The sequence below is a fragment of the Impatiens glandulifera genome, chromosome 1, assembly GCF_907164915.1.
Source record: "Impatiens glandulifera chromosome 1, dImpGla2.1, whole genome shotgun sequence".
NCBI classification, from domain to species: domain Eukaryota; kingdom Viridiplantae; phylum Streptophyta; class Magnoliopsida; order Ericales; family Balsaminaceae; genus Impatiens; species Impatiens glandulifera.
The window spans coordinates 47,374,238-47,391,172 of record NC_061862.1 but is presented as its reverse complement, the minus strand read 5'-3'; the positions used below and the strand labels follow the sequence as shown (position 1 = coordinate 47,391,172).

The 16,935-nt window shown below is 31.4% G+C and overlaps 1 protein-coding gene across 1 annotated transcript; it reads right to left on the bottom strand.

Annotated features, from left to right (window-relative positions):
• Window positions 1-791: 791 nt before the first annotated feature.
• On the bottom strand, window positions 792-1,697 carry LOC124926918 (mitogen-activated protein kinase kinase kinase 20-like). The gene has a single exon (XM_047467249.1). The coding sequence runs from the start codon at window positions 1,695-1,697 to the stop codon at window positions 792-794; it is 906 nt and encodes a 301-aa protein (XP_047323205.1).
• Between the last annotated feature and the right edge of the window lie 15,238 nt (window positions 1,698-16,935).

Genomic DNA, 16,935 nt, shown 5'->3' with positions numbered 1-16,935 from the left:
CACATTTTTTCTTTTTTGAATGGGATACATTTAATATATATATTAAATATTTTTAGTTATTATTATTATTAAAATACACTTAATAATTTCTATCTTTAAATTTATTTTATTAATTATAAATATAGTTTTGTTAAATTACTGTACATATTACATACCATTATAAAGTATAAACTCATTTTTATTATTATAAAACATGTTAGGATACAATTGATTGATTTTATTTGGATAAGTTTATTTTACTGATATTTTACTTTTTAATTAAATTATGCAATTTATTAATATAAAATATTATTTATTTTAATTTTAATTAATTTTAATATTAAAAATAAATTTAAATTTATTTAAAAAATAAAGGAAAATAAAATTTTGAGAGAGAAATAATTAAGATGTAAGTATGTACAATAATTTAAAAAAAAAAGATATTTAGAATAATAAAAAAAATTTAAGAGAAAAATTATTATGTTTTTTTAATAATAATAATTGAAAGAAAAAACTTAGATGCGGTAAAAAAAAAAAAATGTAAATATTAAGAAGAGGAGAAATTATTAATGAAAATAAAAAGAATCAAATGAATATTATACTTTTATCTTATATCTTTGTTCCATCCATTTATCCTTTATACTTATTGATTTTTTTTAAAAATACATAATATTTATATCTCAATTATTACAAGCACTTTAAAGGGGAATTAACAGTTTGACAGATGGATCCCCGTAACCTCAAATAGGCTGCTGTAGTTGGCCAATAAGCTAGAAGAGAGGTTATCTGAAGTTGATTTTGAAGCGAGTATACTAAAATTTCAATTCTCTGACAAGTGAAGATAAATCATTGGTGGGGTTGTTCCGATCTAATTCGAAGTTGGTGTTCTCTTTTTGTTGCGCTAAGAAGGGATGGTTAAGTAACGATTTAGCGGTCCATCGCCTCAAAGGGTCCCTCACAAAACACTTGTTCAAGAAATCTTTACCATCCAAGGATATTAATCCACTTGGGATTTCTGGAATCACATTATAACCTCCAACCAAACTAATATATTTACTCTTAAAAGGGATTCCCCATACATTCCTTCCATTGATCATCTGTAAAACAGTACATCCCAACGACCAAATATCCGCCGCCGTAGTATAAACTCCATGTCTTATAATTTCTGGCGCCATAAACTCCGGCGTCCCTGGCCTTTTCGAATTCACTCCCGCCCCTTTCATCGCCAACCCGAAATCCGCAATCTTTGGAACTCTGTCATCAGCGATCAAGATGTTTTCTGGTTTTATATCGCAATGAATAACACCCGATTTATGAATCTTTTCCAAACCAAGCAATATTCCCTTAAGGTAATGTTTAACATCTTCCTCAAGTAATCCTAGTCCACGGGTCTTGGCGATTTCATCTGCTAAGCATCCGCCAGAGGCGTATTCCAAGAATATATTATAAAGAGGAACGTTGATTCCTTTTTCTGTTTTTTCATTAGTGATATCGGTCCCATAATAACGGAGAATGTTTGGATGACCTTTGAATTTGGACAGCATTTGTTTCTCAATGCGGAGAGATTCGCCGTTCCGAGATGATTTGACTGCCATCAATTGGGGAAGGTGATCGAAGAGAGGGGTGCCAGGGAGAGGACGGGCCTCGCTCACCATCCCAAAACCGCCGGAACCCAAAAGCTTCCCCCTTTCCCACCATTCATGAATGGGATTCACCATTGTTTGCTGCTGTGTGTTGTAGAGTACTTGAATCAGATATTATGATCGATAAACTTGAATGAATGAATGAATGAGAGATGATGCCTTCTTTCTTTCTTGGAGGAGGAGAGTACTAAAATATATACAAAATACTCTCAACTAATCACTACCCTTTTTTTCTCTTCAATTTTATTTAATAATTAATTTACATTATAGAAAAAATTAAGAATAATTTGGATATTTTAATATATAAATATATTGATATATTTAATTTAGGATAAAAACAACTTAATCAATAACCACCTCCTCAAATAAAGCATAGATCTTACCATAATAGTAAGAGAAGGACAAAGCGGGGATTGGGTTTAATTTAAATATTTTATTCTAACTTATATCTTAATATTATATTTATAATATATATAAATATATAACATTCCATATATAATAAAAAAAAATAATAAAAATAAAATAAAACCTATGATTAACTTAAAATCACTAAATCTCACTGTTTCCAAATCTTCTCAAATACTTCTAAATTACTTTCATTGAGTTATATTATATTAAGATAAGTTGTTTTAGATGGTTCTATTTTTAGTTAATTTTATTTTTAAAACCTATGATAAAATAAATTATTATTTTCAACTCGTAGGTATCTATATTATTATTAAAACAATTTAAGTAAGTTTCAACCAATTATTTAGATTCATTAATTTGCTTGTGATTTTCTTATTACATTTTTAATAATATTAATTATTAATAATCTATATAATTTTTAGGAAAAAAATTTAAGATAGCTACTTTTATAAGTAGTTCAATTACACGAACTACTAATAAAAGATCATGTACTATAAAAAAAAAAAAGCTTAGTTAAATTTATTTCATTCTTAATTTTTATTTTTTTATATTAGTTTTTCTTTTTAATTTAATTTTATTTTTTTTATCAATTTTTATTTATCATCATTCTTAAATTCTCAGAAAAATATTTAACAACTTATTTATGAATTTTGTGTTTTACTATAATATTTTTGTGAAGAGTTATTTATTTATTTTAATATAAACAAAAAAAATAATAATTTTTTATTTAATTTTTGATTAATAACTTATGGTAGTAGTAAGAAATATTTTTTTTTTGTCTAATATTTGATTTTACTATTTTGTTATTTGATAAATGAGTTGCTATTATTATCCAATTCTTGATTATTAATTAATTTATTTTTGTGTTGAAAGATTTTTATTGTTGAAAGGATAAGTCAGTGTTATATTCAACTATTATGACAAAGCAATTTTAAAATAATTAATAATCAATATTAATATAAGAGTAAAACATAAAAAATATAAAATTAAAATAATTAATAATGTAAAAAATTTATATATATAAATACTCGTTAAAAAGAAGAAGAGATAAAATATATTATTATTTAATTAATAAATATATAAATAAAAATTAATTACGGTTTATTAAAATAGACTAAATGAGCCTATTTTTGATTATACGTATGATTAAATGACTTTTTATTAGTATATACGTCTAAATGAGCTAGTTGTATAAGTACATGAACTTTTTTTCTTCTTTTAATTTATATATATATATATATATATTAATAATCATATATAAGAAATACTCTATATCATAATTACATGATATTAACCATCTCTTCTCCCATTAGCTATAACTCTAAAAGAGCGGCACAATTTGTGATCGACACAATCGGCACGACAGCACAATCGACACGGCCGAGACATTAGTGGCGCAAAATTTAGTCGGTTGATTTGGTCGTCGGTTACGAGGAACGTGGTCGGAGTCACGATCGTTAGTACGTCTGACACGTTTGGCACATCGGAGGAAATCATCTAGGTTTTATAAGTTGCAAAATCAAGTAACATCATTTGGGTTTGAACTAGGTCGGGAAAAAGGATCACGAAGTCTTTTGAGGTTGATTGCGGTTCAATTCTTGGTTTGTTACATATGTTATTTAGGTATTCTGTATTACTCTATTTTGTATCTGCTCTATTTGTTGCATTATTCTTCTCTACTACAATAATGGGAAGAAAGAAAAGGAACAAGTCAAAGGAAGTCCAATAATTTGATTTAGAAGGTACAAAGGATGTTGTTGAATCTAAAATCGTAGGAAAGTAAAGGAAAATGTACATGAAAATAATAAAGGTAAAGAATCAATTAATGTTCAAAGTTCTAGTGAAGTTGAAGTAGGAAAACAAGGGAAAATGAGGGAATATATGGGGTATAACGAAAGAGCAAATATCACCAAACTTAAAGATCAAATCACAAAGTTCCTGATGCATGCAAATAAAGAAGAGATTGTGCTCAATAAAGATAAAATCTAGTAAACAAATATCCAATTGAATGTACACTACTTTTAGGATTGAAATTTACTCAAGAAGGAAGAATATGAAAAGATAGTTATAATCCCCATGGTTTGTGCCCCATTCCATAGCTTAGCACGTGTCAAGAGACAAATGACAATATGGAAGAACTACCGCAAGAAGGATCGAGGTTCGATGTATTTCAAATTTAGTTTGCGTGTCAGACATCTTTTAAAATGAAACATTTAGTTTTTACAAGATTTTGAAAATACTTGGAGCGGTAAGAAATTAATTATGTAAAAATAATTAATCACTAGTTCAAATTTTAAATAATCTAGGAGGCTAAATAACAATTTAACTTGAACCCGATTTAAATTATATAAACATAGTCAATTTAAAGATTATTTATTTGAAAATCAGCGTCTCCATGAGATTTTATGAAAATCAATAAAATGATATGTGTACAAACATATTTATTCTAGAGTTTCTAAAAAATTGTGGTTTGTTGTCTGTTTACGCTAGAGAAAGGGGGCTTTCGCGTTTTGTCCTCCACGCCCGCCTAAGGACGGTCTACAAAATTCTTCTAAAATAAACAAAGTCTGGTTTTTATAAATCCAATTATAACATTCATTATTTTTTAATTAGTAGTATAGGGGTCCTAAGTAAGGATAGACTTTAAATAATTGTACAAAATTATTTAAAAAAGGGGTGGGGTGTGTACATGTTGCTTCAATGTTCAAATTTAACAAAACCTGAAAATATCAAAGGAGAATATTATAATTTAAAAATAAATTCCAAACGGGGTTTAGGAACTATCTCAAAAATATAAAGATATCATTTTATGACCCTTCAGAATTATTTGAAAAAGGATCCGGGTTCCAAATTTACAAAAATAATTTTGGATTTTGAAACGTGGAACCAAATAGGTCTTAAGACCGTAGTCCTAAGTTTTGGGATTGGTTTGGCCGATCAAGGCTCGGTCAAGACCGATGTGGTTCGGACCATGGGTCAATCGCATGGGTCAAGGGACCAAAGAGCTCGGTCTTGGGCTTGGGAGGCTCGGTTCCAAACTCGGGTGGCTTAGTCCCAGGTCAAGTATACCGATCTAGGTATTCTGTCACAGGGTTAGAAACATCTGTCCTAGGCTAAGGGAGGCTCGGTCATAGGGTTAGGTTTATTTGTCATAGGCTAAGTGAGGCTTAGTCCTAATCATCGGTCATAGGTTAAAGGCTCTCGGGCCTAGGTTAAAATAAGATTCGGTCCTAGGTTACAAATATCGTTCCTAGGCTAAGGGGAGGAATCAGTCCTAAGTCAAAAATCTCGGTCGGGCTCCATGGTCTTGGTAGAATACAGTAAAATCTTTATTATTTTATCTCATTTGTAAATTTAATAAATTGAATTTATACATATTTTCTTAAAACAATATAATTTTTATATTTTAAAGTTGAAAAATAATTAATTATTAAATTAAATTGTAATACCGTTATTTGGAAGTATGAATTAAATTTATACATATTTTTTTACAACATTAATGAGCTTTTGAAATATTGCAGTTTTTGATAATTAATTATTGAATTAAATTGTATAATGATGTTATTTGGAAACATAAATGTTTTCAGAAATTTGTATTTCTATATATGATGACAAGTGAAATACTTATTATTCACGTGAATAAATTTGTAATGAATTAAATTGTGAGATAAGAGTTGGAAAAATGTTGTATATCTGTCAATATTAAAAGTGAAATTCTTATTCATCTCATCAATAAATTTATGATGAATTAAATTGTATCACAATTGTAAGGAGTTGTTTTAAAGGAGGTTGGATTCTCTGCTATCAATACAAAAAAAGGGGAAGAATTAATATCCAATAATTTTAAATGAAAGCATTGAATATATTAATTGGTAAAGGGGATAAAGGGATATTGCAAAAGGGAAGAATTTATACAAGTCTCATACAAACATGGTCGAGACTCCATTTGAGGTAGAAGAGTTTGAGAAACAGGAAGCATATGTGAATATGAACTAATGAAAATGCTGAAAGGTAAGTCACATGATGAATTTTCAGTAAACTTTGCCCATCTAAATGAATATCCATGTATGGATTTGTATGCTCCTAATGTTTATAAAATGAAAATTAGTTATTGGATTTTAGATAGCGGTGCTAGTAAACATATAAGTTGTGATCCAAACATGATGCAAAACACCACTAAAATTATCACACACACTCATACCATTCACCTTACTACATAAATTACACTTAAAGATGTATTTTGTATACACACTTTTCAACATAATTTTCTCTTAGTAGCCAAACTAACCAAAGTCATGAAATTGATTTTTTTTTTTCATCCAAAATTTTGTGTGTTGCATAACCTGGACAATAATGATGTAGTGAGATTAGAGAAACTTTCTAGAGATCTTAGTTGTTTGAAAAATCTATGTTGATAATAAGTTTAATTTTAATTGTAGTACTTCTAGTTCTAGCCATGTTTCCATTTCACCTGATGTATGACATAGAAGACTAGGACATACTTTTGTTAATGCTATAATATATATATATATATATATATATATATATATATATATATTTTGTTTTATTGTCAAGTTTAGTTTATAAGAAACATTGATTGTTTTTTCTTTCTAGCTATATTAAATTAACTCTACCCTTTCAACTTTTACACATTGATGTATAGATCCTCATCAATAAACTTTCATCCTTAATACACCATTTATGCTTACTGTCGTAGATGAGTATACTCGTTATACATGGACTTTTATGATACATTTTAAATCTTAAGTGACACATATTATTGAAAATTCTTTCACATGACATGCACATAATTAGTTTGATAAAAGTGCTAAAATCATTTGAACTGATAATGGTACTAAATTTACATTTTCACAATGTTAACCATTCCTTCAGAAATTTGGTATTATTCATCAAAAGAGTTTTGTTTATATCCCACAACAAAATAGTGTTGTGAAGAGAAAACACAAACACCTATTACAACTTGTTAGGACAATTTCATAATAGTCTATTCTAAAAAAAGATTTGTGGCCTTTGTCCATACTTCATACAACCCATATTATCACTTTACTACTCACCAAAATTTTCAAATAAAATACACCATTTCTCTGACTGTATGGTAAGAAACCAAATTACACACTTCTAAAACTTTTTTTTGGATGTATTTGATATGCCACCAATATTATGTCACACAAAGATATTCTAAAGCCTCTAAATGCATATATCTGGAATCAAGTCAAGAACAGAAGGCCTACAAACTATTCAATCTAGATGATCATACAATTTCTTTAATAGAGGTTTCATTTTTCATAAACATCTTTTTTTATTTGATAATAATTTATCTTCTGATATTCGAATTCCTTATACTCCTTTAGATGATGCATTCGACTTACCTACTTGAATACCCATAGAAAGATTAATTTTATGTGATATTACTCCTTCATTTACTCCACTTACATCATCAACAAATTCACTTTCTTCTAACACCTTTCCTTAATCAGATTTACCACTAGACACATCTCATATTTATTGATTGGATTATGCAATGCGTTTCTTCAACCTATTTTATTGTTAGTGTCAATGGAGTCCACAGAGGCTACTTCGAGGGTGAAAACGGGATGAGGCAGGGGGACCTCCTCTCTTCTTACCTTTTCATAGCTATCATGGAGATCTTTGAGAGTATTTTCGCGATGTTCCGAAAGAGTCGTTCATACATCTTTCACCCTTTCTGTGAGGTAGATGGGGTAACCCATTTATATTTTACTGACGATTTGTTCATCCTAGTGTACACCATAGTTGTCAATAGCGTCTGTAGCGCTAGCTATAGCGAATAGCGTAGCGTAGCGCCCCCTTGTAGCTATAAGGCGCAATTGGCTACACACTTTCAAATAGCGCCGTCTTTCTACCTATAGCGCCAATATCACTAATAACAATGCCCCCTTATAGCGCGCTTTTAAAAAAAATTAATATTATTTATTTGACTTTTTCAAATTTCCCAAATTATCTTATTTTATTTCCTTATTTTATTATTTTTTCCTTATTTTCTTTATGACTCTTCGTCTTCTCACTATTCTTTTATTTTATTATATTCTTTTGTTCTTTTTTTCTCTTAAGCCTTTTCCAATTCTTCTATTTCTCTTCTTTTCTTTTCCAATTCTTCTCTTTCTCTTCTTTTATTTTCCAATTCTTTTCTCTCTCTTCTTTTCTATTCTCATGCCATTTTGTCTTCTACAGCCATTTTCTACAGCCAAATCGTCAACTTGCTGGTAAGTTTTTTATTTGATAGTTTAGATTTATATAAGTTTTAGTAATAATTTTATATTTATTTATTTATTTTGTTTTGTTTTGTTTTAGTATTGAATGGAAAACATAGAAGAATCAGGAAAAAAATATAGGATGGAACTATGGGAGGATGGTTAACGTAGATAAGATTAGTGATGGGATATTGTGTAACTTTTGTCAAAAAGTTACAAAAGGTGGGATAATAAGATTTAAACAACATCTTGTTGGTGGATACAAAAATACAAAAGTGTGTCCAAAAATTCCAGCATGTGTCAAACAAACCTTAAAAGATCATTTTGAGAAAAGTTATCTCAAAAGATTATAATGGAATCCATAACTCATTTCTATGATGATGTTGAGGTAGAAGAGAAAATAAATGATATGGATTCACGTCCTAATTCATCTCGTGGAAAGCGGTTGGCGTCAATTTCTTCATTGGTAAACTCGTTAATAGTAACACAAAAAAACCCACGACAATTAGGTCCTATAAATTCTTTATTTAAGCTAGACACCAAGAATCAAACTGGAAAATCAATCCAATTTCAAGAAGTTCAGAAACAATTAAGATATGATGCCGCTCAAAAATTTGCAAGGTGGATGTACGATGCAGGAATCGAATTCAATGTGGTTAAATATGATAGTTTCAAGCCAATGATTGAAGCAATTAGACAATTTGGTCCTGGAATGAGACCACCTACATATCACGAGGTGAAAGAACCACTCTTAAAGAAGGAAATTGACCATACGAAACTAATTTTTAAACAAAATGAAGTAGAAATTGCAAGGAATGGTTGTACGTTAATGACTGATGGATGGAGAGATAGAAAAGGGAGATCTCTTATCAATTTCTTAATGAACACCCCAAAAGGTAGCATGTTTATTGAATCCATTGATGCATCTAACTACTCTCACACTGGTGAGAAAATGTTTGAGTTACTTGATAAATTTGTGCAAAAAATTGGAGTACATACTATTGTTCAAGTGGTCACCGACAATGCATCAAATAATGTTTATGCCGGTAATTTTTTAACATACTAAATTATATCTTTTAATGTTTAGTAATTTGATAGTCTAATTCAATAACTTATTATGTTATTGTATTTTATTAGAAAGAAGTTGATGGTGACATATCCAAACTTGTATTGGGCCCCCTTGTGCCGCACATTGTTTGGATTTGATGTTTGAAGACATATTCAAAATGACGGATTTGAAGAGAGCACTTGAACGAGTCATTAGTGTTAATGGATATATTTATATATAACTGAACTATGTTGTTGAACATGATGAGAGACCTTATTAGACCAGCTAAAACACGTTTTGTAACCGCATTCTTAACTATGAGAAGCTTTCAGCAGAATAAACAAAATTTGAGAAAAATGTTTACTTTTAAAAATTGGAGCAAAATAAAATTCGCAAAAGAACAGACGGGTAAGCAAGCACAAAAAGTTCTATTGATGCCTTCATTTTGGAATTCAATCATTTATGCTATGAAAGTCGGTGGACCATTATTGGAGGTACTTCGGTTGGTAAATGGGGAGAAGAAACCTGCTATGGGTTATATATATAAGGCAATGAATAGAGCTAAAGAGAAAATAGAAAAAGAATTTGATAATAATGAAGATAAATACAAATATGTTTTTGAGGTAATTGATAAAATATAGCAAATACGGCTTCATCAAGACTTGAACTCTGAATTCTTTTATTCAAATACTTAGATAGAACAGGATGAGGAAGTTATTACTGGGTTGTATAATGCAATCAGGAGGCTAACTAATGATCCTGAAACTGAGAGAACAATTCACGCTAGATTGTTAAAGTATAAACAAGTTGAAGGACTTTTTGGAAAGAAAGTTGTAGTCGAAATGAGAAAGGTTCCATCACTAGGTAAAAAAAATATTTTATTTATTCTTTTAACTTTAATTAGAAAAATTGGAAGTTATAGAACAATTGATATTATATAGCTGCATGGTGGAACTCATATGGAGCTTCGACACCAAAATTGCAAATACTCGCCCAAAAGATACTCAGTCTCACTTGTAGCTCTTCTGGTTGTGAGCGCAATTGGTTAGTGTTTGAACATGTAAGTATATTAGTTATAATATCACTATCACAGTATCACTTATTTAAAAACTCAATATTATCTTGATAAAACTATACAAATAAATGCAGCTTCATTCCAAGAAAAGGAATAGATTGGAACAAAAACGCCTAAATGATTTGGTGTTCATAAAGTACAATAGAGCTTTGAAGCGTCGATATGATAGCCGTGATATCATCGATCCTATTATATTAAGTGAACCAGATGATGAAAACAATTGGTTGATAGGGATACTAAATGAAGAGCGTGACTTTGTTCATGATGGTGATGATTTGACTTGGCAAGATGTAGCCGATATTTCTGGAGTTGATGAAGCTCATTATACATTGAGGCAATCAAATACAACTTCATCTACACCTTTAAGAAGCTCGAAGGCAATAACATCTAAGTCAAGGGGGAAAAGACCAATAGAAACATCTAACACATTTAACCTTTTAGATGAAGAAGATGAATTTGATTTCGATGAAAAAAATGAAGAAGAGAATGATGCTGAGCATTATGCAATTTCAAATGAAGAAGATAATCTCGATCTTGATAAAGAAAATGATAACAATGAATTTTAGATTATGTTTTGAACTTTTTGTAGTTTAAGAATGAATGGTTTTTATGTTTTAAACTTTTAATTTTGTAATATTTTTTATTTTTGATATTTACATGTTTTAACGCTTTATTTTCAAATAGCCCTCGCTACACTATTCGGTTTACGTTATAGTCATGAGAAGCTTTGGCGCTATTTAGCGGTATACGCTATTGACAACTATGGGGTACACTGACATTAATTCCATTAAAACTATTAGGGTTGCACTAACGTTTTTTTTCCGAGGTTACAAGTCTTACTATTAACGAAAGCAAAAGTATGGCATTTTACGGAGGCGTGAACAATGAAACAAAGCAGGACATCTTCAACATCATGGGCATAGCGGAAGGCAGTTTTCCCATAAGGTATTTATGGATTCTGTTAACTGTGAAACAGATTGAGATATCACACGGCAAGCTGCTGATTGAAAAGCTATAAAACATGATATCTGGCCGGGCAACGAAGAAGCTTTCTTATGTAGGGAGGATTGAGCTTATCAAGAGTGTAGTCATGAGCATAGTTGGTTACTAGGCGCAGTAGACTGTCATTCCGAAAAAAGTAATGAAGAAACTTGTAACGATGATGAGGAACTTCATTTGAGGCAGTAGCGGAAGAGGAGGAAAGAAAGTCAAATGGACCTCTCTCTGCAAACCGAAGGAGGAGGGAGGCATCGACCTTAAGAACTGTGTCGAGTGGAACAAAACTCTACCCTTCAAACATCTGTGGGCAATGGAATGCAACCAGGAATCACTATGAATCAAATGGGTACACACGAGATTTATGAAACACGAAACCAATATCTGGACTTGTAGAATCAATGAAGGTATGAGCTGGTCTCTGAAAAAAATTCATAAACTAAGAAATGATATTGCAGATCTTTTCGACATGCGACTAGGGGACGGGAAAGACACATTATTCTAGCACGACCCTTAGTTTGAAAACCAGCCAATCATTCATAAGGAGGAGTTCAAAAATACTCGCATAAGAATGGACTGTGTAGTGGAGAAAATCAGAGACATTAAAGACGAGAATTGGGAATCAATCCTGAGAAGAGTTCTAGAGGCACATAGGATACTATATCACATAAGTAACATACAACTTCACGACAGACCCTCCGTTAATGAGTGGAAAACTAAGGAAAATAGGAAGCTGATTTCAAAGAGAATATGGGAGGCAACCCAGAAAAAAGCACAGAAAGTAGAATGAGCTCCTCTTGTATGGTCAACCAAGATCATTCCGTGATACCAGGTCATCCTATGGCTCGCCTTCTAAGAAAGACTCAACACTCGAGACTGCATCAGCAAGTATATGAGTCTACCAGAGCTGAGTTGTCTTCTATGCAACAGAAACGAAGAAATCATTGATCATCTATTTGTGAGCTATAGTATCGCATCGGAACTTTGAGATAGATTTGCAAAGAGCATGGAGCTGTTCTGTTTCCCGAATGAATGAAAAGAAATTAAAGAGGTAGCAATGCTCAAAGCCAAAGAAAACAAATTCGCAACAAATGTATTCAAGTGCGGCTTTAGAGCACTGGTATACAATATCTGGCAGGAGAGAAATGCAAGAGTTTATGGCAGAACCCGCAGGAGCATCGAAGAGCTGTGGAGAGATATCGTCTCAGATTGCGGTGCCCTCGCAGGAACTTGGAGGATAATTCCAAATAAGGAGCAAATTGTAACATATGTAGAAGTTGGAATCTACCTTTTACAAAAATCACTAGAATTGAAATCATTGTAATGAGATAATACGTTTACGTTCTTTGTTTTTTTAGCTTTTATTTAGAAACTGTTACGAACTCAAAATCGTTCTAGGCTTGTCTAGGATGATCCCTTAAAACTCTTGATTTTTTCCCTTTTTTGGGAATTTTTATTGAAATAACGCTAAGTCGTTTTTTTCTCCCAAAAGAAATACACACCTACTACTTACCCATATAAATGCCTTCATCATATATGAAATTTTTGGCACAATTATCTATCTTATAGATCCAAATTGGATACAATTAATGAAAGAAAAAGTTCAGGCCTTAAAGCATAATAATACTTGATAGGTTAAAAATAATTAATTAATCTCGACGTGTTATAAATAAAATAAAAGTAATAAAAATAAATAAGACTAATGGCCTAAGCCGGTATGACGTTTAGATACTAATTTTGTGTTTTTATATTTTGTAAAAAAATGAAAAAAAAAATCCTGAGGGTTCGCCGGAAACCACCATGAACGACAGAAGATGGGTCCAACGCTGAACCGGAGCTGGCAACCATCGGTCGATAAGAGGATCGGAGCGGGTTGGATTGGTAAAGGGGCAAGTCAACCCAGGCTGGTTGGGTTAACTTGTGGGTAAGTCAAGGGTAAAAATTACATGCATGCACATGCATGTGGAGGTATAATCAAATTTCCCTTATTCATGGTGTCCTTAGTAGCGATTTTAGTACCAACTTCTAGTATGCATGCTTCAACTCTTCATTCCAACTTCCAAGGCAGAACGACATGATCAACTTCCCTTTCACTAATCATAACTAAGACTATTGTTAGAAAAGAGATAAATTGTATTAGAATGTTATATTGAATTACATAAGTTATGTCAATTATATAGACATTACATTGAGCTTATAAGAAACCTAATATAATAATATAAGATAATAGTGCTATTATCAAATTTTATCATATTGTGAATTTGTGATAATATATTACAGATACATTATTTTAATATAATAATGATATTATCACAATTTATAATAATGTAATAATATTTTACATATATATTATCTAATATTATAATATCCCTCCTCAAACTCAAGATGAAAAACACTTGAACAACTTGAGGTTGAATACGATCGAGATGTTGATGATGTATTCTTCAAACTTCAGAAACTCGTGAGCTCCATCCAGTTAGAGGATGTCAATATGTTCACTGATAAACCAACGAAGAAGTCAAAATTCATGGGCATTAAATACTGGTGGTGAAATAACAACTAAATGACCTCCGAAGTTACTCGTGAGTCTCGAGATCCATCCAATGACGGGGATGTCCATGTGTTACATAAAATAAAAACCAATGAAGAGATGGAATCCCATTGGCATAAAATGCTTGGCTGAATCAACAACTAAAATCAAAACTCGGAGAATATGAATGCCGAAGAAATAAAAAATTAACAAAATTATTTAAAAAGAAAAAAATTATTAAAATAATAATAATAATTAATAAAGCATTATTAAAGTCCTCCATCAATTACTAAAGTAACCGTTCATGAAGTCAGCGGAAGACTTGATTTTGTAGCTCAAGAAGAAAACTTTAGCTTTAATACCGTGTTAGAAAAGAGAAATATTGTATTGAAATGATATTTTGAATTACATAAGTTATGTCTATTATATATACATTACATTAAGATTATAATAAAACTAATATAATAATATAAGATAATATTGATATTATCACAATTTATCATATTTTGATAATATCTTACAGATATTTATTTTAATATAATATTTATATCATCACAATTTATAATATTGTGATAATATCTTACATATATATATATATATATTATCTTATATTCTAACAACTATGAGACCAAATCGAGTTAATGAGTAACCAAAAGGTTAGCATTGAGCGTGGCTACAAATGGTTTTTAAACCCCGAGGTGTCAATCTAATTTGCATCTAAAAGTAAGTGGTGTATCAACCGAAGCAACTAAGAGCCACTCGGGTTCTATCAACAAGAGTCGAGCTAGGGTGCACCAAAAGTTTCTCATGAATTATCCAAATGATCAAAAGAAGCAAATGAATAACTTGGTACTAGCTTTGAAACGTAATTCAACCTCTATATAATGGGAGAGCCATTTGAAGAATAGTGTATGTCGTAAGAGCTAAGTAAAGGTAGGTTAGACTTCAAATGACGAAAAATTTAGCTACAAATTCCATTAGACACATATGAACTATCAAATTGACGGTTTAAGAACTAACTACCAATTGATATTAGCCTCAGTCCATCATGGATGGTGTATCTATCGAGAAAAAGCCCGCAACCCGACTATATCAAGTTTAGGGCATCAAAGCTTCAACCGAAGATTGATAAATCTAGGATGCAACATACGAGTTAAACTAGCAATAAAATTAAAGGTGTGATCACCAACTACTCGTACATATCAGTCATAGTACGTTATTCGATATATGTCGACCAATAGATACCACGCGACACGGTAATCATTGATAAAGATTCATAATATTTAACGACCGATGAGGAATTCTATATTGCCAAATGAGGTGAATGATCTACCAAAATAAAGCCTTAGAGGATATCTTTCTAATTAACCCAACCTCAACCTCGGAAACTCCCTAGGCACCCTAGCCAAGTCCTTAAACTTCAGATCCCAAGTTTCTTAATTAACTAACATATAGGGTTAGGCTTAGGTATTTAAGCTAAGATTTCTCTTATATCTGAGAAGGACCTTAACCTAGATTGCAAAGATATTAGAGCTAGGGTTGTTCATCGATTCAGTTTTTGACTTATTCGAGTTTTTGGTTCGGGTTTTTCAAATTTTTATTTTTTTAAGAAAGTTTGAAAACCGAACCAATTTAAATAAATTCGAATTCGGTTTATTACTAGTGAAATAGCTAGATATGTGAATAATTTAGATATTCTTAAAGTTAAAGATGAGGTGGGCAACTAGAAGGACCACAAAGGTAGGAAGGTGGACGACTAAAAAAAGAGGGGAAAAATGAGAGATTATGGATTTATTGAATTATTGGGGAGGCCCATAATGTTTTCATATATAATATTGTAATGTCCCTAGAAACGGTCATCTCTACCTCTTGGTCCCATATCTTAGCACGTATCACGATGAGGCGGACACGTGGCAATATAGGGGAAATATCATATCGCAGGATGGCTTGAGGTTCGATCTGTTTCAACCTTGGTTTGCGTGTTAGGATCCTTTTAAAATGAAACATTTAGTTTTTAAAAAATATTGATAATACCTGGAGCAGAAGAAATTTATTATGTAAAATAATTAATCTTTCGTTCAAATTTAAATAATCTTGGAGGCTAAATAACAATTTAACTTAAACCCGGTTTAAATTAATCAAACATAACTAATCTAAAAAGAATATTTATTTGAAATCAGAGTCGTCAAGAGATTTTATGAAAATAAATAAAATGATATATGTAAAAACGTATTTCGAGTACTAGAGTTTTTGAAAAAATGGTGGTTCGTTGTCTGTTTATGTTGGGAAAGGGCTTTCATGCTATGTCCTATGGGCCCGCCTAAGAACGGTTTTCGAAAATTCTTCTAAAATAAACAAAATATGGCTTTTATAAATCCAACTATAACATTTATTACCTTTAATTAGTATTCCAAGAGTCTTAAACAAGGATGAACTTTAAGTAATTGTACAAAATTATTTAAAAAGGGTGTGTACATGTTACGCTGGTATTCAAATTTAACAAAACCTGAAAATATTAGAGAAAATGTTAGAATTTAAAAATAAATTCTAAACGGGGTCTTATCGAAAGCATTGGTTTAGGAAACACCCTAAAAATATAAAAAATATCATTTTCTGACCTTTTGGAATTATTTGAAAATGGGTTCGGGTTCCAAAATTATAAAAATAATTTTGGATTTTGAAAAGTGGAACCAAATAGGCCTTAGGACCGAAGTCCTAGGTTCTGGATTTGGTTGGGTCGATCTAGGCTCGGTCGGGCTCGGTCAAGATTGGGGTGGTTTATACCGTGCCTCGGTCGCATGGGTCAAGGGACTGGAGAGCTCGGTCCTAGGCTCAGGAGGCTCGGTCTGAAACTTGGATGGCACGGTCGAAGACTAAGGAGGGTCGGTCCCAGGTCTAGTCTACCGGTCTAGGTGCTCGTTCCTAGTCTTAGGTAGCCATCGATCTTAGGTTTAGGGTTATGGTTAGGTTTACCCGTCCTAGTCTAAGTGAGGGCTCAGTCCTAG